This window comes from Palaemon carinicauda, chromosome 7, assembly GCF_036898095.1.
Source record: "Palaemon carinicauda isolate YSFRI2023 chromosome 7, ASM3689809v2, whole genome shotgun sequence".
Taxonomy (NCBI): domain Eukaryota; kingdom Metazoa; phylum Arthropoda; class Malacostraca; order Decapoda; family Palaemonidae; genus Palaemon; species Palaemon carinicauda.
This window is the reverse complement of record NC_090731.1, coordinates 9,684,793-9,706,590: the sequence shown is the minus strand read 5'-3', so window position 1 is coordinate 9,706,590 and position 21,798 is coordinate 9,684,793. Positions and strand designations below refer to the sequence as shown.

General features: G+C 45.1%; 1 protein-coding gene across 4 annotated transcripts in view; it reads left to right on the top strand.

Annotated features, from left to right (window-relative positions):
• Positions 1-21,798, top strand: part of LOC137643828 (pyroglutamyl-peptidase 1) — a 79,171-nt gene that overhangs the window by 42,714 nt on the left and 14,659 nt on the right. For all 4 annotated transcript variants that reach the window (XM_068376535.1, XM_068376536.1, XM_068376534.1 and 1 more), the window contains exon 3: positions 18,519-18,645. In XM_068376535.1, the coding sequence (XP_068232636.1) occupies positions 18,519-18,645 (127 nt within the window). The remainder of the gene's footprint in view (positions 1-18,518; positions 18,646-21,798) is intronic.

The window sequence follows — 21,798 nt, the reverse complement described above, 5'->3', positions numbered from 1 at the left end:
GCTTCCTCCAACTGTGCCGGTACCAGGAACAAGCTCCTCCCACCTCGTCACTTACAGCAGAGGAGGTACTTTGAGATCCTGGAGGAGCCCAGTTCAGCTCTTCCTCTTCACTACTCTCTGGAAGAGCTAACCAGGGGAATCCCTCTTGAGAGACTCTCCAACCAGCAGGTCTCGTTCTCGGCAACCGAGATCCTTAATTAGGAGAAGGTCACAAAGTATGCTATGCAAGCTACTTCGTGGCTGGACATCTGGTTAGGGTCCTTAGGTATCCTGATACGATCCAAGGATTTTTCCAAGGAACATACTAGGAAAGCTATGGAAACCTTCCTACTCTTAGGCACTCGCACGATCGAGTTTCTTGCCCACCAAGTCTCGAACTTGTGGGCAAATGTCATCTTGAAACGTCGAGATGCAGTAGCTGATGGGTTCATGGGTTCCACCAGAAGGTCCCTAGCGTCGAGATCAACAGGCTCAGACATTCCTCCATAGAGGGGTCCCATCTGTTTGAGCTTAAGGACGTGGAACTTGCTGCTGAGAGGTGGAGGAAGTCTCATCAAGACTCCCTCCTCCATAGGGCTTTAACATCTAAACCCTATAAACCTCCAGCACCACAGCAGTTCCATCCAACCAAGACCACAACAACGACAAGAACAGCAGCGAAGACAACAGTGTTTAAGCCCTTTCTTGTCAAAGACAGGAAAGGCAAAAAGTCCTCCAGGGGAGGGAAAAATCCTAGAGGAAGCAGCTGAGGCCGCAAACGCTAGGATAGGCAGTCCCCCTGCATTTCCACCAGTGGAGGGATGCCTACAAAGTTGCGCAGATAGGTGGAAGTAACTCCGGGCCAATTCCTGGACAATCTCCGTGATTAGTCTGGGATATCGTGTCCCGTTCATAACAACTCTACCTCCCCTGACCAGGAATCTAGAGTCATTAAACTCCCTTGTTATGGGATCGGCAAGGGGGCAAGCCCTTCGGGCAGAAGTCCAGACCCTGTTGAAGAAGGGCGCTCTCCAAGAGGTCCTCGATGGATCCCCAGGCTTCTTCAGTTGACTCTTTTGTAAAAAAAGGCGTCTGGAGGCTGGAGACCAGTCATCGATCTCTCAGCTCTGAACAAGTTTGTCAAACAAACTCTGTTCAGCATGGAGACGGAAGACACGGTCAGACTAGCAGTAAGACCGCAAGACTTCATGTGCACACTGGACCTAAAGGATGCGTACTTCCAGATCCCAGTCCATCCATCTTCAAGGAAGTACTTAAGATTCAGCCTAGACAACAGAATACTGTATATCAGTTCAAGGTGCTGTGCTTCGGTCTTTCCACAGCACCACAAGTCTTCACCAAAGTGTTTATCCTAGTGTCATCTTGGGCACACAGGATTGGCATCCGTCTCCTATGTTATCTGGACAACTGGCTAATCCTAGCAGACTCGGTGTCAACTCGTCTTCAGCACCGAGACAAACTTCTGAGACTTTGCTAGGATCTGGGGATCATGGTAAATCTCAAGAAGTCCTCTCTGCTTCCTACTCAGAGACTGGTATACTTAGGCATGATTATAGACGCCATTCTCCACAAAGCCTTCCCATCAGACGACAGGATAACAAGGCTGAGAAAGGTCGCAAGACCTTTTCTCAGATGAAAAGAACTTCCAGCTCAATCGTGGTTACGTCTCCTCGGTCACCTTTCATCGATGGCCCGTCTAGTTCCCAATGGTCGCCTCAGGATGAGATCCCTCCAGTGGCGACTCAAGTTCCTGTGGAATCAAGCGTACGACTCCCCGGACATCCAGATCTCTATAGGACCTGCGGAACTGACAGACCTTCAGTGGTGGGTGACAGACGAGAATCTACGAAAGGGAGTGGACCTTCTTGTCCTCCCCCGGATTTGAATCTGTTCTCAGACACTTTAAAAAAAGGGTAGGGGGCCCACGTGCTGCAACACACGACCTCAGTCCCCTGGTCAGAGTCAGAAAAGTACCTCCACATAAATCTCCTAGAGATGAAGGCTGTCTTTCTGGCCCTTCAGCAGTTCCAACAGTTCCTGGCAAGCCACTCAGTGGTGGTGATGAGCGACAACACCACAGTAGTGGCCTACATCAACAAACAAGGAGGTGCTTTTTTGCAGCAGCTATCCCATCTAGCAGTAGAGATACTAAGATGGGCCGAAATCCACTCGATACCACTATCGGCATGCTTCATTCCGGGCAAAAGGAATGTGCTCGCCGACAACCTGAGCAGAGCATCTCAGATAGTGAGTACCGAGTGGTCTTTGGATCATTTAGTAGCCAACAAAGTCCTGACTTTGTGGGGTTCTCCGACTGTGCACCTCTTTGCAACGGCCCTGAACTTCAGGCTGCCGCTGTATTGTTCCCCAGTCCCAGACCCCAAGGCACTCTGGCAAGATGCTTTCCTACAACGGTGGGACAACATCGACGTTTACGCCTTTCCCCCGTTCTGTCTGATGAGGAAGGTACTCAACAAGAGCAGGACATCGGTCAATTTTTCAATGACCCTCATATCTCCGCTATGGCATCACGCAGAATGGTTTCCGGACCTTCTGCAACTCCTAATGGAGCCTCCAAGAGAACTCCCTCCATGACACAATCTACTCAAACAACCACTTGCCAACATCTTCCACAAAGCCGTAGCTTCGCTACGACTTCACACCTGGAGACTATCCAGCATCTCCTCTCTGAGAGAGGATTTTCGCAACAAGTTGCGATCAGGATGTATGGACACCTGCGAAAATCATCAGCAGCAGTCTACCAGGCAAAGTGGAAAGTCTTCTGTGGTTGGTGTCGTGAAAGGGGTATCTCTCCACTCGATGCCACTATTTCAGCAATAACGGAGTTCCTCGTGTATTTTCGTAAAGAAATGCGCCTATCAGGCTCGGCAGTGAAAGGGTATCGCTCAGCCTTAAGCCTCTCCTTCAGACTGAAAGGAATGGACATTTCTTCATCGCTAGATCTTTCTTTACTCATATGAAGTCATGAACTTACCTGCCCCCAGTCAGAAGTGAGACCTCCCCCATGGAACTTGGTTCGAGTTCTCAGGTCTCTTAATAGAGACCTCCCTATGAACCATTACGCCAGGCAACAGATCACCACCTGACTTTGAAGACGTCGTTCCTGCTAGCTTTGGCCTCGGTCAAGCGAGTAAGTGAACTTCATGGTCTCTCATACGACATCGCCCATTCAAGGGGATGGGGAGAGGTAACGTTCAGCTTCGTCCCTGAGTTTATTGCTAAGACTCAGAACCCGGGAGTAGCAGATCCTCGATTTGACTCCTTCCCGATTTCTAGTCTCCGTACTGTAACAGATGACCCAGACCATCTCTTACTATACCCAGTAAGGAGTTTGAGGCTGTACCTCAAGAGAACAGCCGCAGCCCGTCCTCGTGTGCCTGCACTATTCGTCAGCACAGGAAGGACCTATAGGAGGGTCACCAGGAACACCATCTCAGCGTGGATTCGGAGGGTCATTGACCATGCACTGAATCCAGACCCTCCTCCGTCACGTTGCCTCAGAGCTCATAATGTCACGGGCATAGCTACGTCCCTGGCTTTCAAAAGAAACTACTCAGCAACGCAGGGTCTTCAAGCTGGGGTGTGGAAACGTCAGAACATGTTCACATCCCACTACATGCAAGACGTGACCCGCAGGAGACTCGATACTTTTTACTATCGGTCCTATGGTGGTTGCACAACAGCTGATTTAAAAACTCGAAAGCTCCTTATTGGACAATTAGCAGAAGGTTGAGAGCATTGTTACCTGGTTTTAGTCTGCATGAATGAAAAGGTTTGACTGGCCCTTATTCTTTTCTTCATTCTCCCCTCTCTTAGGGAAAGCAGCATCCTGGGTTCTCTGCATAGCTGACCTCAAACCACTTAAACCATGCTCCCTTGTGTACCTAGTATTAAGATTAGTACTGTTGTGTTCCCATACCCTGACGAGATGGTATTGGGAAAGTCCTAGAGCACAGTTTTTCCATCTAAAGAACTCGGAATAACTTTACCAGGACAAGTCACATTTCTACATACCTTCACACAGCTTGCGTAGGCCATGAGCCTTGCGTAGCAAGGTTTTAGCGAGGCGCAGGGACTCATTCCTTGAATGCTAAACACTCAGATAAGGAGCCCCTGGGAAAAGCCAAAAAGCCAGATTGGCTGGGACGTCCACCCTTCCTAATGGGTGAGTCACCCCTATTAAATAGTGTGGTTTGTATTCCAGTTACGGAACAAATGACAAATTCGTAGATAATTTGTATTTTTCATAACTATACAAACCTTAGCTATTTAACCAAACTTGCCCGCCAGCCGTATCCCCCTTGAAGTCCTACCTCCAAGCAAAGTGAGCTCAATTACAGGTGTGTGAGGGGGAGCGGTAGCAAGCTACCCCCCCCCACTAACTAGCGGTGTGGGTAGTAAACCCTCGTTAAAAATTAATGGCTCGTCATTTCAGCTACGCCGAAAATAATACCCCTATTAAATAGCTAAGGTTTGTATAGTTAGGAAAAATACAAATTATCTACGAATTTATCATGTTGCCAGGGAGAAGTAGGAATTGTAAATGTCTAGTGTTATAAGTTTTTTTATTACAGTGAACCCTCGCTACTTCGCGGTTCGACCATCGTGGATTCACCACTTCGCGGATTTTTTCCATAACCCATATATATACAGTAACATATATACATATATATGTATGCATGTATTTATGTATATATGTATGTATGTACATATGTAGGTATGTATATATATATATATATATATATATATATATATATATATATATATATATATATATATATATATATATATACACACACACACACATATATATATATATATATATATATATATATATATATATATATATATATATATATACATACATATATCTAAAGTAGGAAGATGTGATGTAGTTCTAAGGGAATAGTATGGAAAATATGTCTGGGTAATAAGCAAAGCTCTACCTCCAGTTTATTTCTTCATTATGATCAGAGATAAATGTAAACAAAACATTGGTTGCCATTTTTTAACGTGCTTTTTAGCCTGTTTAGGAAACGCATGATATAAAATTGCCTTTAATATTTGTGCCTGTTTTAGTTTAGGGTACTGTAGTACATGCATTAAGTGTTCTGTACATTAAAGGGTAGTTTGTTAACAGTATTACGTACAAGGGAAGGTTTTAAAAGTCTGAATATACATGTTGAATAAATAGGTAAATATGGTGTCACTACTTCGAGGATTTTCACCTATCGCGGCCGCGTCTGGAACCTATCTACCGCGATAAACGAGGGTTCACTGTATTGTTGATTTTCTCATTTTTAAATATTAAACTTAGCCGGTGAATATATAATACAGTAGCTGCAACTCTGCGGCTCGACAGACAACATACTCAAAAAACAAGCGAGCGATCGCTATGCAGGTTGCGGGTGTGCCCACCAGCGCCAACTGTCGGCCAGATACCACTCTTGAATGTAAACAAAACCTTCAATTCTTCTCTGTCGACGTTGACGACAAGACGTACTTATACTCGCTGTAGAACCTGGAGTTTTCCCATCATATTTGGTGAAGTACTTTATTTTGGTTTGAGCTTTCGCAGTACAGGTGTTTTTCCTCAACATAAACTCTTGAACTCTTTATTGAATCGGATTATTTGTTGATGACTTGGATTGTTTTTGGAATTTTCTTTGACTAATTCAAAATGGCTGACCCTTCTCAAGTACCTAGGTTTCGAAAGTGTAATGCTAGGGACTGTAATAGGCGTCTTCCAAAGGCTTCTCTCGACCCTCATACTGTTTGTTCCAATTGTCGGGGTAAAACCTGTCAATTGGGAGATCGGTGTGAGGAATGCGTGGGCCTTTCGGAATTCGATTTTATCGAATATGATAAGTATACACGCAGACTAGAGAGAGATAGGGTAAGGAGAAGTTCTTCTAGGTCCGTAGATTTTTCCTCTCCACATGCCCCTGAACCTAATCCTTTCCCTGTAGTGGTTGTTCCTAACCCCCCTTCTAGCACTCAGGAACCGTCGATGCAAGACATGTTACGTGCTATCCATGCCTTGGGGGAGAGGGTTGAAGCGTTAGCAAGTGACCGTAATCTCCTCATGGCTGACGTGAAGGAACTTAAGTGCCACAGTGCCACGGCGGAAAGTGGGAAAGTGATTAGTGCGCAAAGTGTTGTGAACAGTGTTGCGACCGAGGGTTCGTCTGTTCGTGCCTGTCGTTCACCTAGTCCGGGACCTCTTGCAAGCTCCCAAGCCCAGGGGAGAAGCAATATCGTACGACTTATGGGTTCGAGAGGCCTTGATCAGCGAACAGACGTTCCCTCTATGGTATCAGGCGTATCTCGTCAAGATCGCCCCTACCATAAGACGAGAGAGCCCATTTTTACCTCGTCTTCCGAAGGCGTTTCACGCAAAAACCTTGGAGCAAGGTTTCTAGGCCTTTGAAACGCAAGTCGGTCCCTTCAGGACAGGTCCAACGTCCTGGATGTAGTCATTGGGACAGTTCGGACCCGTTGCTGTCATCGGATGACTGCTCGCCGCCTAAGCAAGGCAAAGTTGTGCCGTCTCAGACGCTAACCCCGGCTGTTACCGCACCCGTTACCGTAGACCCTAAATGGGTTATACTGCAGGACATGCAGTCTAAGCTTGCGTCCCTTATGGAAGATTACAACGCAGAGAAGGTTTCCGTTGAACCTAGCCGTTTATCTCATGGAGATCCTGGCCGTCAGCCACCCAAGCGTTCTGTTGTGCGTCCTGTTGACGTTGGTGTTGCCAGTTCACGTCAACCAGTTGGGGTTGTACCACACCCGATGCGGTCTCGGGTGGACTTTCAACCTAATGTGGACGTTAAGCAACTCACTGATGCGCCTGGTGACGTTCAGGACGTTCGCCAACCATCAGAGTTGACTTGTTTTGACGCGGTGCGTCAACCTCCGCAACCTAGAGTTGTTTTGACTGCACAACCCAGACGGTCTAAGCAGTCTCGGGTAGACGCTGTGCGTCCTCACGCACCTGTTGTTGTTGTTGACAGTTCCCAGACTGTTCAGCAGTTTCAGGACGCTGCGTCCTGCTCCGTCACTTATGCACCAGTGCGGGCGGACGCTGCGTGTCAAGCATTGCCTACCCCTTTGCTTGTTTCTCATCAGTTACCAGATGAGGAACTTTCGGATGAGGACGTGGCTGACCCTCAGCCTGAGGATCATCCTTCAGATATTGATGAGCCTAGAGCAGTTCCGCCATCTATGGACTTTAAGAAAGTCATGCTCATCTTTAAAGAGTTGTTCCCTGAACACTTTGTCTCTGTGGCTCCTCGTTCGCTGCCGTCTGAGTTTGTTTTAGGCATTCCTGCTGCCATGCCAGCCTTTACAAAACTCGTTCTCTCTCGCTCATCCAAGAGAGCTTTACGGCTGTTAGGCGATTGGTTAGAAACCAAGAGGAGTTTAGGGAAGACTTCCTTTGCCTTCCCCCCAACTAAACTCTCGTCTAGATCGAGCGTCTGGTATGCCACGGGAGAAGTTCTCGGCTTGGGAGTTCCTGCCTCTGCCCAGGGCGACTTCTCAAGTCTTGTAGACTCTCCCCGCCGCCTAGCCATGAGACGCTCGAAGATTAGTTGGTCATCCTCAGACCTGGACCATCTACTTAAGGGCATCTTTAGGGCTTTTGAAGTTTTTAACTTCCTTGACTGGTGTTTGGGAGCCCTGAGTAGGAAAATCTCATCAGCCGATAGAGATGTTTCCTTACTCATCATGTCCTGCATGGATAAGGCCATCCGCGATGGATCCAACGAGCTCTCCGCCTCGTTTACGTCAGGAGTCCTAAAGAAGCGAGAGTCTCTGTGCTCTTTTCTGTCAGCAGGAGTGACGCCCTGTCAACGATCTGAGCTACTCTTTGCCCCTTTATCTAAGTTCTTGTTTCCTGAACTTTTAGTTAAAGAAATATCGTTGTCCCTTGTGCAGAAGGACACCCATGACTTGGTTGCGTCCTCGGCTCGCAAAGGGACCCCTTCGTCTGCCTTGTCTGCTAGACCTAGGATAGACACCCCAGCGTCCAGGTTTATTCCGCCCTTTCGTGGCAGAGCCCCCAGCAGGGGAAGTACTCGTGCCGAAGGGAAGAGAGGAAAGAGGAAAGGAGCCAAGTCCTCGCGAGGTAGAGTCTGACTGCCCGCAGCTTCAGACAGCAGTAGGTGCCAGACTCAAGAACTTCTGGCAAGCCTGGGAGAAGAGAGGCGCAGATCAACAGTCTGTGAGGTTGCTCAGATAGGGGTACAAAATCCCATTTGTATGCAAACCTCCTCTAGCGACGTCCCCCATCGATCTCTCTCCCAGGTACCGAGAGGAAGCAAAAAGACAAGCCCTGAAACTGGAAGTGTCTCTTTTGCTAGAGAAGGGAGCGGTGGTCAAAGTCTCGGACCTTCAATCACCGGGGTTTTACAACCGTCTCTTCCTAGTACCGAAGAAGACAGGAGGTTGGAGACCGGTGCTAGACGTCAGTGCTCTGAATGTCTTTGTCACAAAGACAAAGTTCACCATGGAGACCACGAAGTCAGTTTTAGCAGCGGTCAGAAAGGGAGACTGGATGGTCTCTCTCGACCTAAGAGACGCTTACTTCCACATCCCCATTCACTCAGATTCCCAACCTTTTCTGAGATTTGTGTTCGACAATGTGGTGTACCAGTTTCGGGCCCTGTGCTTTGGCCTAAGTCCTGCTCCTCTCGTGTTTACAAGGCTTATGAGGAATGTGGCAAAATTCCTTCATTTATCGGGTATCCGAGCCTCCCTTTATTTGGACGACTGGCTTCTCAGAGCCTCGTCCAGTCATCGCTGTCTGAAGGATCTCAATTGGACTTTAGATCTGACCAAGGAATTGGGACTTCTGGTCAACTTGGAAAAGTCCCAGCTGATCCCATCCCAAACTATTCTGTATTTAGGGATGGAGATTCGCAGTCCAGTTTTTCGGGCTTTTCCGTCGGCCCCCAGAATAGATCAAGCCCTGCTCGTAATCCAAAAGATGTTGAAGAGAGAACGTTGCTCAGTCAGGAATTGGATGAGTCTGATAGGAACTTTCATCCCTGGAGCAGTTTGTCTCGCTAGGAAGGCTACACCTCCGACCTCTACAATTCCATCTAGCTTTTCACTGGAAAAAGGACAAGACGCTAGAGGCGGTCTCGATCCCGATTTCCGAAACAGTAAAGACTTGCCTGAATTGGTGGAAAGACAATATCAGTCTACGAGAGGGACTTCCCCTAGCAGTTCAGAAACCAAACCACGTTCTCTTCTCAGACGCATCGGATTTGGGTTGGGGTGCGACACTGGACGGTCGGGAATGCTCAGGTCTGTGGACCTCAAGTCAGAGGAGCATGCATATCAACGGCAAGGAGCTTTTGGCAGTTCACCTGGCCTTGATAAGCTTCGAGAGTCTCCTTCTAGACAAAGTGGTGGAGGTCAACTCGGACAACACCACAGCCTTGGCGTACATTTCCAAACAAGGAGGTACCCACTCTCTGACACTGTACGAGATCGCAAGGGACCTGCTCATCTGGTCAAGAGATCGAGGCATCTCCCTAGTGACGAGGTTTATCCAGGGCGACTTGAACGTTCTAGCAGACTGTCTCAGTCGGAAAGGTCAGGTAATTCCAACCGAATGGACCCTCCACAAGGATGTGTGCAAGAGGCTTTGGGCGACTTGGGGTCAACCCACCATAGACCTCTTTGCAACCTCGATGACCAAGAGGCTTCCAATCTATTGCTCTCCAGTCCCAGACCCAGCAGCAATACATATAGATGCCTTTCTCCTAGACTGGTCTCACCTAGACCTATACGCATCCCCACCATTCAAGATTGTCAACAAGGTACTGCAGAAGTTCGCCTCTCACGAAGGGACAAGGTTGACGTTAGTTGCTCCCCTCTGGCCCGCGAGAGAATGGTTCACCGAGGTACTTCGATGGCGGGTAGACTTCCCAAGAAGTCTTCCTCTAAGAGTAGACCTAATACGTCAGCCACACGTAAAGAAGGTACACCAAAGCCTCCACGCTCTTCGTCTGACTGCCTTCAGACTATCGAAAGACACTCGAGAGCTAGAGGCTTTTCGAAGGAGGCAGCCAGTGCGATTGCAAGAGCGAGGAGAGCTTCTACCATTAGAGTTTACCAATCGAAGTGGGAAATCTTCCGAGACTGGTGCAAGTCAGTATCTGTATCCTCGTCCAGTACCTCTGTAGCCCAAATCGCGGACTTTCTCTTATATCTGAGAAGAGTTCGCTCCCTTTCAGCTCCCACGATCAAGGGCTACAGGAGCATGTTGGCTTCGGTCTTCCGGCATAGAGGCTTAGATCTTTCCAACAATAAAGATCTACAAGATCTCCTTAAGTCTTTTGAGACCTCTAAGGAACGTCGTTTGGCTACACCTGGATGGAATTTAGACGTGGTCCTAAGATTCCTCATGTCAGACAGGTTCGAGCCTTTACATTCAGCCTCCCTGAAGGATCTCACTCTTAAGACTCTTTTCCTGGTGTGCTTGGCCTCAGCTAAAAGAGTCAGTGAGCTTCATGCCTTCAGCAAGAACATCGGTTTTTCCAATATTTAACTTAGCCGGTGATTATAATAGCTGCAACTCTGTTGCTCGACAGAAAACTCTAAGGTAAAATTCGCCAGCGATCGCTACACAGGTTGCGGGTGTGCCCAACAGCGCCATCTGTTGTCCAGATACCCAGTACTCAATGTAAACAAAGAACTCAATTTTCTCTCTGTCGTGCTCCCGACAAGACGTGCTTATTCGCTGTTGCTAAACTGGATTTGTTTTCACAACTAATTGGTGAAGTACACTATTCTAGTTTTGAGCTTTCGCTATGCAGGTGTTTTATCTTCATCTTAAATCTTGAACTCGTTTTGGATAGATTTAATTATGGTGACAAAGAGAGTATGGACTTTCTTTCACTTTTAAATGGCCGACCCTTCCCTTAGCGGAAGTGTGTTTAGGCTTTTAGTAATTATATCACGTTATAGATTTTCCTCTATATATTTTATATCTCTCCGCCTTTATTAGGCCTCTTCGATTAACTTTCCATTTATTATAAACATATAAAAATAATTTTAATGTTTTGTTTATATAGACCTTTCCTGAGAGTAGGCGGTCCTAACTTGGAAACCGAAGTTAATCAACGTTGAGCCCTTTATATCGTAATTAGCTTTTAAAGAGCTAAGGATTTAAAACTTTTTAAATGTAATATTTTATGAAAGATTTCTTTGATAGTCTTCGTACTGTTTTCAAAGATGAACTAACGTTTAGTTTATTTATGCTACGCAGTTGTTGACGTTCAGGACGTTCAACATGCGCTCTATCGTTACGATAGAGAGAGAGTGTATCACGGTTTCACTTTGCAGTAAGAGTAAATCGATTCTGACGTTTTGTTCATTCTTTCTTAGCTTAAATGTTTTAAATTCTATTTTAAAGGAACTTTTTATTTGAAAAACCTTTCAGTTTTTTCCTTTAGTCAAATAACATGTTTTTTTGACGAATATAATTGGGCTCTTCTCTTAGGTGCGAAATCAAGAGAGAAAGAGAGAGAGAGATAGAGGCGGAAGGAGAGAGAGGAGAGAAAACGTTCCGTTCAAGCGGGTAACGTTGTTCTCGTGTTACTCTCGTCCCTAGTCGCTGTACGGGGAGGAAGGATAAAACGTTTTTAGTTTTTTATTCTCGTCCCCAGGCTATGTGTGGTGAGAGATTGAAAACGTAGTTATATGAACTAGTGTTTAGTCTCTTTCCCAGCCACTGATTTTTTTTATCTTTAATTATGTTTTCTGTTTTTTGCTGGTATTAATGAGCTTGCATTATACGACTGATTTCGCAATTACTACCTTTTAATGAAAGGTAAAATTGCGTGTTTCAGGTAGAAATCAGTAAAAATTTCAGTGAAATAAGTGCAAAACAGAAAATCGAAGTGATAAAGTGATATGCGCAAAGTGTTACAGTGTTGCGTCCGAGGGTTCGTCTGTTCGTGCCTGTCGTTCACCTAGTCCGGGACCTCTTACATGCTCCCAAGCCCAGGGGAGAAGTAATGTCAAACGACTTATGGGTTCGAGAGGCCTTGACCAACGAACAGACGTTTTCCCTCTATGGTATCGGGTGTATCTTACCAAGATCTCCCCTACCATAAGACGAGAGAGACGTTGTTTCTCCTCGTCATCCAAAGGCTTTTCGCATAAGAAACCTGTCACAAGGTTTCGAAGCCCTTATGCGAAAGTCAGTCCTTTCAGGACAGGTCCAGCATCCTGGTTACAACCATTAGGACAGCTCTGACCCTATGCAGTCATCGGATAACTGCTCGCCGCCTAACAAAAGCGTAACACAGACTCCGAGAGTCTTTTTTTGTAGGCAAAGTGTTGCGGTCACAGACGTTACCCTCGTCTCTTACCACAACCATTTCCGTTGATCCTTAATGGGTTGTATGGCAAGACATGCAGTATATGCTTGCCTCCCTTATGGAAGACTATTCTGCCGATTAGTCCGTTGAGTCTAGCCGTTTATCTCATCGATATCCTGGCTTTCAGCCAACCTAACGTTCCTTTGTGCTTACTGTTGACGTTGGCGTAGCTTAGTCACGTCAGTCAGGTTGTTTAGAACCACACTCGATGCGGTCTCGTGTGGTTTTTCAGCCGCATTTGGACGTTAGGCCACTTGCTGAGGCTCCTGTTGACGTTCAAGACGTTCACTAACAATCGGAGTTGACTTGTTTTGACGCTGTGCGTCAACCTCCGCATTCTAGAGTTGTTTTGACTGCTCAGTCTAGGCAGTCAAAGCAGTCTCGAGTGGACGCTGTGCGTCCTCACGCACCTGTTGTGGTTGACAGTTCAGTTGTTGACAGTTCACAGACTGTCAAGCAGTTACATGACGTTGCGTTCTGGTCCGCTACTAATGCACCAGTGAGTGTGGACTCTGCTTGTAAAGCATTGCCACCACGGTAGGTCTCTCCCTTGCTTGAGACTCAGCTTTTATCGGACAAGGTTCCTGTAGATGAGGAAGTTGCTGTTCCCCATCCTACTGATATTCCCTTGAGGACTCTGTCAGATGGAGAGGAGCCTAAAGCTGCTTAGCCTCCTATGGACTTTAATTAAATCATGATGATTTTTTTTAAGGATCTTTGTCCGGATCTTTTTGTAACTGCTGCTCCTCGTTCGCCTAAACGTCAGAGCTTACACTAGGCCTAGCTACTTCGAAGCCGTTGTTTTTAAGCTAGTGCTCTCTCGCTCTCCTAGAGAGCTTTACGTTGGCTAGGCGACTGGTTTTTCACCAGGAGGAGTTTGGGGGATACAGCCTTTGCTTTCCCTTCTTTTAAAATGGTTTATAGAGCGAGAGTCTGATATGACACGAGAGAAGTTCTCGGCTTGGGAGTTCATGCCTCTGCCCAGATAGACTTCTCAATTCTCGTAGACTCTCCCTGGCGCCTGGCCAGGAGACGCTCCAAGTTGTTTACAGGTCAACTTCACAGCTGTTTTCGAGCCTTTGAAGTTTTGCTGTACAATTATGTCACGCATAACAAGGCTTTCAGGGATGGTAAACGGTACCGCCTCAGTCGCTAACCCCGTCTGTTGCCACACCTGCTCCCGTAGACCCTAAAGGGGCTTTGCTGCAAGACATGCAGTCCAAGCTTGCGTCCTTGATAGAGGACTTTAATGCGGAGAAGGTTGCTACCGAACCTTCTGGCCAACAACCTTCCAACCGGTCGGTTGTGCGCCCTGTTGACGCTGAGGTAACCTACTCGCGTCTGCCAGTTGAGGTGGTTCCTCCACCGATGCGACCCAGTGTGGGTTGCCAGCCGCACGTTGACGTTAAGCGACGCTCGGAGGTGGTTGTTGACGTTCAGGACGTTCAACGACCAGCAGAGGTGACTTGTTTTGACGCAGTGCGTCAACCTCAGCAACCTGGTAGGGTGTTGACTGCACAACCCAGACGGTCTAGACAGTCTCGGGTTGACGCTGTGCTTCCTCGCGCACCCATGGTTGTTGACAGTTCACAGACTGTGCAGCAGTTCCATGATATTGCGTCCGGCTCTGTCACGCATCCACCAGTGCGACCGGACTCAGCGAGCCAGACGTTGCCCACTCCGTTGCCGTTTCCTCATCAGTTTTCGGATGAGGAACCCTCTGATGAGGACGTTGCTGAACAACAAGACGATCAGCCCCCAGAATAGATCAAGCCCTGCTATCCATCCAGAAGATGCTGAAGAAGGAACGCTGCTCAGTCAGGCTGTGGATGAGTCTGGTAGGGACGCTGTCATCCGTGGAACAATTTGTGTCACTAGGAAGACTACACCTCCGTCCTCTTCAATACCATCTAGCTTTTCACTGGAAAAAGGACAAGACGCTAGAAGCGGTCTCGATCCCGGTTTCCGAAAAGATAAAGTCTTGTCTGACTTGGTGGAAGGACAATATCAACCTAAGAGAGGGTCTTCCCCTGGCTGTTCAGACTCCCAACCACGTTCTCTTCTCGGACGCATCGGACGTGGGCTGGGGCGCGACACTAGACGGTCGGGAATGCTCAGGACTGTGGAACTCGAGTCAGAGGAGCATGCATATCAACTGCAAGGAGCTGTTGGCAGTACATCTGGCCTTGAAAAGCTTCAAGTCTCTCCTTCGAGGCAAAGTGGTGGAAGTTAACTCGGACATCACCACGGCCTTGGCGTACATCTCCAAACAAGGAGGTACCCACTCACTGACGTTGTACGAGATCGCAAGGGACCTGCTCATCTGGTCAAAAGGTCAAGACATCTCCCTAGTAACGAGGTTCATCCAAGGCGACTTGAACGTCATAGCAGATTGTCTCAGTCGGAAAGGGCAAGTAATTCCAACCGAATGGACCCTCCACAAGGATGTGTGCAAGAGACTTTGGGCCACTTGGGGTAAAACCATCCATAGATCTCTTTGCAACCTCGCTGACCAAGAGTCTTCCAATCTATTGCTCTCCAGTCCCGGACCCAGCAGCAATACATATAGATGCTTTCCTCCTAGATTGGTCACATCTGGATCTCTACGCATTCCCACCGTTCAAGATTGTCAACAAGGTACTGCAGAAGTTCGCCTCTCACGAAGGGACAAGGTTGACGTTAGTTGCTTCCCTCTGGCCCGCGAGAGAATGGTTCACCGAGATACTTCGATGGTTAGAAGACGTTCCCAGTAGTCTTCCTCTAAGGGTAGACCTTCTACGTCAGCCACACTTAAAGAAGGTACTCCAAAGCCTCCACGCTCTTCGTCTGACTGCCTTCAGACTATCGAAAGACTCTCGAGAGCTAGAGGCTTTTTCGAAGGAAGCAGCCAGTGCGATTGCTAGAGCAAGGAGAGCTTCTTCCATTAGAGTCTACCAATCGAAGTGGGAAGTCTTCCGAGACTGGTGCAAGTCAGTTTCTGTTTCCTCGACCAGTACCTCTGTAGCTCAAATAGCTGTTTTTCTCTTATACCTGAGAAAAGGACGATCCCTTTCAGCTCCCACTATCAAGGGCTACAGAAGCATGTTGGCATCGGTCTTCCGGCATAGAGGCTTAGATCTTTCCAAACATAAAGATCTGCAAGACCTCCTTAAGTCTTTTGAGACCACCAAGGAGCGTCGTTTGGCTACCCCTGGATGGAATTTAGACGTGGTACTAAGATTCTTCATATCAGACAGGTTGGAGCCGTTACAATCAGCCTCCCTGAAAGATCTCACTCTTAAGACTCTTTTCCTGGTATGCTTAGCCTCGGCTAAAAGAGTCAGTGAGATTCATGCCTTTAGCAAGAACATAGGATTTTCGTCAGAAAAAGCCACTTGTTCGCTACAACTTGGTTTTCTAGCCAAAAATGAGCTGCCTTCTCGGCCTTGGCCTAAATCTTTCGATATCCCCAGCTTATCGGAGATCGTAGGCAATGAACTAGAAAGAGTCTTATGCCCTGTTAGAGCTCTTAAGTTCTATTTAAAGCGTACTAATCCTTTACTAGGCCAATCTGAAGCTTTATGGTGTTCAGTTAAGAAACCATCCTTGCCTTTGTCAAAGAATACTTGGTCAGACTTTATCAGATTGTTAATACGAGAAGCTCATTCACATCTGAGTGAGGAAGACCGAACTTTGCTTAAGGTGAAGACGCACGAAGTTAGAGCTGTAACAACTTCCGTGGCCTTTAAGCAAAATATATCTCTGCAAAGTATAATGGACGCAACCTATTGGAGAAGCAAGTCAGTGTTCGCGTCATTTTACTTGAAAGATGTCCAGTCTCTTTACAAGAACTGCTACACACTGGGACCATTCGTAGCAGAGAGTGCAGTAGTGGGTGAGGGCTCAACCACTACAATTCCCTAATTCCATAACCTTTTTAATCTTTCTCTTGAAATTTTTTATTGTTGTTTTTGGGTTGTCCGGAAGGCTAAGAAGCCTTTCGCATCCTGGTTGATTTGGCAGGTGGTCAAAGTCATTTCTTGAGAAGCGCCTAGATTAGGGGTTTTGATGAGGTCCTGTTGTATGGGTTGCAACCCTTGATACTTCAGATCCTAGGGGTCGATCAGCATCCTAAGAGGATCGCGAGGCTCCGTAAGGAAGACGTACTTAAAAAGGCAGAGTAATTGTTCAAGTCGACTTCCTTACCAGGTACCTATTTATTTTGTTTTTGTTATTTTGATAACTTCTAAAATGAAATAAAAATTCTTAGCTCATAATAATGTAAACATATTTTGCTGGTCTCTACCCACCCCCCTGGGTGTGAATCAGCTATTATAATCACCGGCTAAGTTAAATATTGAAAAATGTTATTTTTATAATAAAATAAATTTTTGAATATACTTACCCGGTGATTATAAATTAAAGGACCCTCCCTTCCTCCCCAATAGAGACGCAGTGGGACGAGGAGAAAATTGAGTTCTTTGTTTACATTGAGTACTGGTTATCTGGACGACAGATGGCGCTGTTGGGCACACCCGCAACCTGTGTAGCGATCGCTGGCGAATTTTACCTTAGAGTTTTCTGTCGAGCAACAGAGTTGCAGCTATTATAATCACTGGGTAAGTATATTCAAAAATTTATTTTATTATAAAAATAACATTTTCGACAGAAAAAGCCTCTTGTTCTCTTCAACTTGGTTTCCTAGCCAAGAATGAACTGCCTTCTCGTCCTTGGCCTAAATCTTTTGATATTCCTAGCTTATCAAAGATCGTAGGCAACGAGTTAGAGAGAGTACTATGCCCCGTTAGAGCTCTTAAGTTCTATTTAGCTCGTACTAAGCCTTTAAGAGGTAAATCTGAAGCGTTATGGTGTTCGGTTAAGAAACCATCCTTACCTATGTCAAAGAATGCTTTGTCATATTTTATCAGATTGTTAATACGAGAAGCTCATTCACACTTGAGTGAGGAAGACCGATCTTTGCTTAAGGTTAAGACGCACGAAATTAGAGCTATAGCAACCTCCGTGGCCTTTAAGCAAAATAGATCTCTGCAAAGTATCATGGACGCGACCTTTTGGAGAAGCAAGTCAGTGTTCGCGTCATTTTACTTGAAAGATGTCCAGACTCTTTACGAGGACTGCTACACACTGGGTCCATTCGTAGCAGCGAGTGCAGTAGTGGGTGAGGGCTCAACCACTACACTTCCCTAATTCCATATCCTTTTAATCTGTCTCTTGAAATGTTTTTAATATTGTTTTTTGGGTTGTACGGAAGGCTAAGAAGCCTTTCGCATCCTGGTTGATTTGGCGGGTGGTCAAAGTCATTTCTTGAGAGCGCCCAGATTAGGGGTTTGATGAGGTCCTGTTGTATGGGTTGCAGCCCTTGATACTTCAGCTCCTGGGAGTCTTTCAGCATCCTAAGAGGATCGCTGGGCTCCGTGAGGAAGACAGACTTACAAGGCAGAGTAATCGTCTAAGTCGACTTCCTTACCAGGTACCTATTTATTTTGGTTTTGTTATATTGATAACTGTCAAAATGAAAAAACTCTTAGCTTATACGCTGTAAACATATTAACTCTGGTCTCTACCCACCTCCTTGGGTGTGAATCAGCTATTATATATTCACCGGCTAAGTTTAATATTTAAAAATGATATTTTAATTATAAAATAAATTTTTGAATATACTTACCCAGTGAATATATAAATTAAATGACCCTCCCTTCCTCCCCAATAGAGACGCAGCGGGACGAGAAGAATTGAAGGTTTTGTTTACATTCAAGAGTGGTATCTGGCCGACAGTTGGCGCTGGTGGGCACACCCGCAACCTGCATAGCGATCGCTCGCGAGTTTTTTTAGTATGTTGTCTGTCGAGCCGCAGAGTTGCAGCTATTATATATTCACCGGGTAAGTATATTCAAAAATTTATTTTATAATTAAAATATAATTTTTTCTATCATTAACTACTGTATAATAGTGTACTTATAGTCCTACTAGTACTTTTTCTTATTGTGTTTTTCTATTTGATGGGAATGGTAACTTAAGTTACAGTCACCAGGTATTTGTAGAACTTGCTGATATGATTATAACCACAATATATAAATAAATTTATTGTTTTTTCAGTTAACTGTACATGTTGGAGTAAGTGGCCAAGCAGAGACATTGGTTTTGGAACAGGTTGGTCATAACAATGGTTACAATAAATTCGATAACTGCAAGTGTTTACCAAGCAAAGGAGTGTGTTGTCAAGGTAAGTTATAAAATTTTCTTACATATTTACAAACTCTTTATTGTTCAAGTTTAAATGTAAACCCTTTTGTTATACTGTATAGAAGCATGAACCTGCCGAATAGATCAGAACCAAAAAATTCACGATGGACATGAGTACGATATTGGTCTTGTCATAGAACTGAGAGATTGTTGTAAAACATAAAATACTGAATATTTTAGAGCCCATTGTAACTGAGTTTTCTTATATCGAATCCATCGTTGATGGGAGAGTACTGTACCTGAATTTGACATTCTTGAATGGTACAGGGAAAGTGCCTTTTGATACCTTAGTCCTATAGAGGAGCCTGCCGAAAAAGATCATTAGGGGACATTTTGAAACTTTATGATTAGGATCGAAATTGCTGTGAAAAAAAAAGAGAAATAGAATCTGTGCTAATAAAGAAAAAAAAAGAAATTTCCAGATGAAAATTATTTAGGACTTTCAACTGTAGAATGTCCTGTAGAGCCTGTTTTGGTTCGAGAAATATTTTGTTCATTATCATAAAGTACCTTTTCCAAAGTAGGGGGTGTAACCCCCATTCTGTGGATGAGGTTTATGAATTTTTTTATGACAGTTACCTTACCCTCCGCTTAGGGGATGGAGTTTATCAATATTTTCATGATAATTACAAAAGTTAATTAAATGGAGACTGGACCATAGCAAGAAAATCTCTTTGGAGATCTAATGGAGGGTCAATTAGGTTTGTATACTACTCTTGTTTAGTTCACTTGGTGATGATGAGAAAGACATTATTGTGTACATCAGCAGCCTCAAGAGACCTTTTCTCTTTACTGTACAATTGCAGCATTGCATCCAGTTTCCCAGTTGCTTGATTTGGAAATAAGATGCAATATTTCGAGATCTTCATTTGGAGCAAAGCCGAGTTTCCAAGGCAAAAGATTATAATCATAAACAATGGCATGAAAAGGTGACTATAAACCCATCTTATGCAGATACCTGCTGAAGAAGTAGATGATACGTAGTGATTAGTCATAGCATAAGTGGATGCTGCTGCTTCCTCCGGTGCCTTAGATGACCGTGGAGGTAGCAGCAGTAGGGGACTCAGCAGTATGAAGCTTCATCTGTGGTGGAAATGTGGGAGGTTGGGCTGTGGCACCCTAGCAGTACCAGCTGAACTCGGCTGAGTCCCTGGTTAGGCTGGAGGAACGTAGAGAGTAGAGGTCCCCTTTTTGTTTTGTTTCTTGTTGTTGTCGGCTACCCCCCAAAATTGGGGGAAGTGCCTTTGGTATATGTATGTATAAGTGGATGATTTAAATATCCTTGGACTGTGGATTCTCAAAATTGCTGAGTTGCAGAGGATAAGAAACAAAATTCCTCTTTAATTTTGTAGATTTTATTGTTGTATTGTCAAACAATTGCTACTGTAGAATTTTCCTTAAATAGGGAAGGGAAGATGTTTCATACTAAGGGGCTCTCATTTCTGGTAGTAAACTGAACACTGGAACAAGATAATACTTTAAAAATACTAAGTTAACTATTTAAGGAGGACTTGACACCTTGTGCACAAGTGTTGCAGCCTTCTTGTCCACAGCAGGAACAAGAAGGAACTGTCTGTCCAGACACTGTGGCTTTGGTTAGGGTGTGCCTTGGCCATCTCAAGTAAGAACTCTGAAGCTCAGCCCTATTAGTAGCCTTCCATTGTACGTGTCGGCTTACTTGGATCTGGTGTCAGACCACCTTTGCCTCTCAGTACCTTACAGATGTTATCCTCAGATCCTTAGACCCCTTTCCCTTGGGTCCTGAGGTGGCTGCTCACATGTGTAGCACTCCCTGTTTCATCACAGGAGTTATTATACATCCTATTTAAGGAGATACATGTAACCTAAGTCTTCAGGTGAGATAGAATATCTGGCTCTTTTACATCTCCTATCTTTAAGGGAATGCAGCAGCTTCAATCATTAAGGGTTGGTCGGACGTCTAATGGTGGTGAGGTACACGATGGAGCGAGCACATTTCTTGCAGACTAAGTCTGCCGAGAAGTAACTCCTCCATCTTCCTGACAAAGGAGAGTATGGGTTAGTATCTTACCAAATATTTCTCTTGATGTGCCTGATTTGACATTGCTGATACCTCATCTCTGTTAAAGAGACAGGTTTTCTGGATCCTAGGACTAGTTTCCTTTAAGCCAGTACTGGCTGATGCATTAACAGCTTCTACAGTATATTCATATGATTATTTGTTAGGATTTTGTCGGAGTCACCTTCATCGACCAGGAAGGATGATATGTCCAGGGAAGATGAGAACCTTCTAGCTTGATTCAAGGGGGCTTCTCACTCTAATGATCGAGTCTCCCTATTATAAAGGATGAAAGTTTTTTATTTGCATAGGAACAAATAACAAATTTTAAAAGTAATTTGTATTTTCCTAGCTATATAAACCTGCATCCTTTGAATTAAATTTTCCACCAACTATCCATTTGGGTCATAGGTCTAAGGATAAAAGTGGCAATTCTGACACAGGCAAAGCTTGCCCCTACCACCACCTGTTGTTAGCCAATTAGCTCTTATGTTAAAATGCTCTTTCCTACTGCCAAAGACTGCTCCCTATTTTGAAGGAGTCAAGTTTGTATTGCTAGAAAAAATACAAATTACTTTTAATTTTTCAATATTTAACTTAGCCGGTGATTATATAGCTGCAACTCTGTTGCCCGACAGACAACTCTACGGTAAAAACTCGCCAGCGATCGCTACACAGGTTGCGGGTGTGCCCAACAGCGCCATCTGTCGTCCAGATACCCAGTACTCAATGTAAACAAAGACTCAATTTTCTCTCTGTCGAGCTATCGACAAGACGTACTTACTCGCTGTTGCTAAACTGGAGTTTTTTCACAACTAATTGGTGAAGTACTTTATTCTAGTTTTGAGCTTTCGCTATGCAGGTGTTTTATCTTCATCTTAAATCTTGAACTCGTTTTGGATAGATTTAATTATGGTGACAAAGAGAGTATGGACTTTCTTTCACTTTTAAATGGCCGACCCTTCCCTTAGACGGAAGTGTGTTTAGGCTTTTAGTAATTATCTTATCACGTTATAAATTTTCCTCTATATATTTTATATCTCTCCGCCTTTATTAGGCCTCTTCGATTAACTTTCCATTAATTATAAACCTATA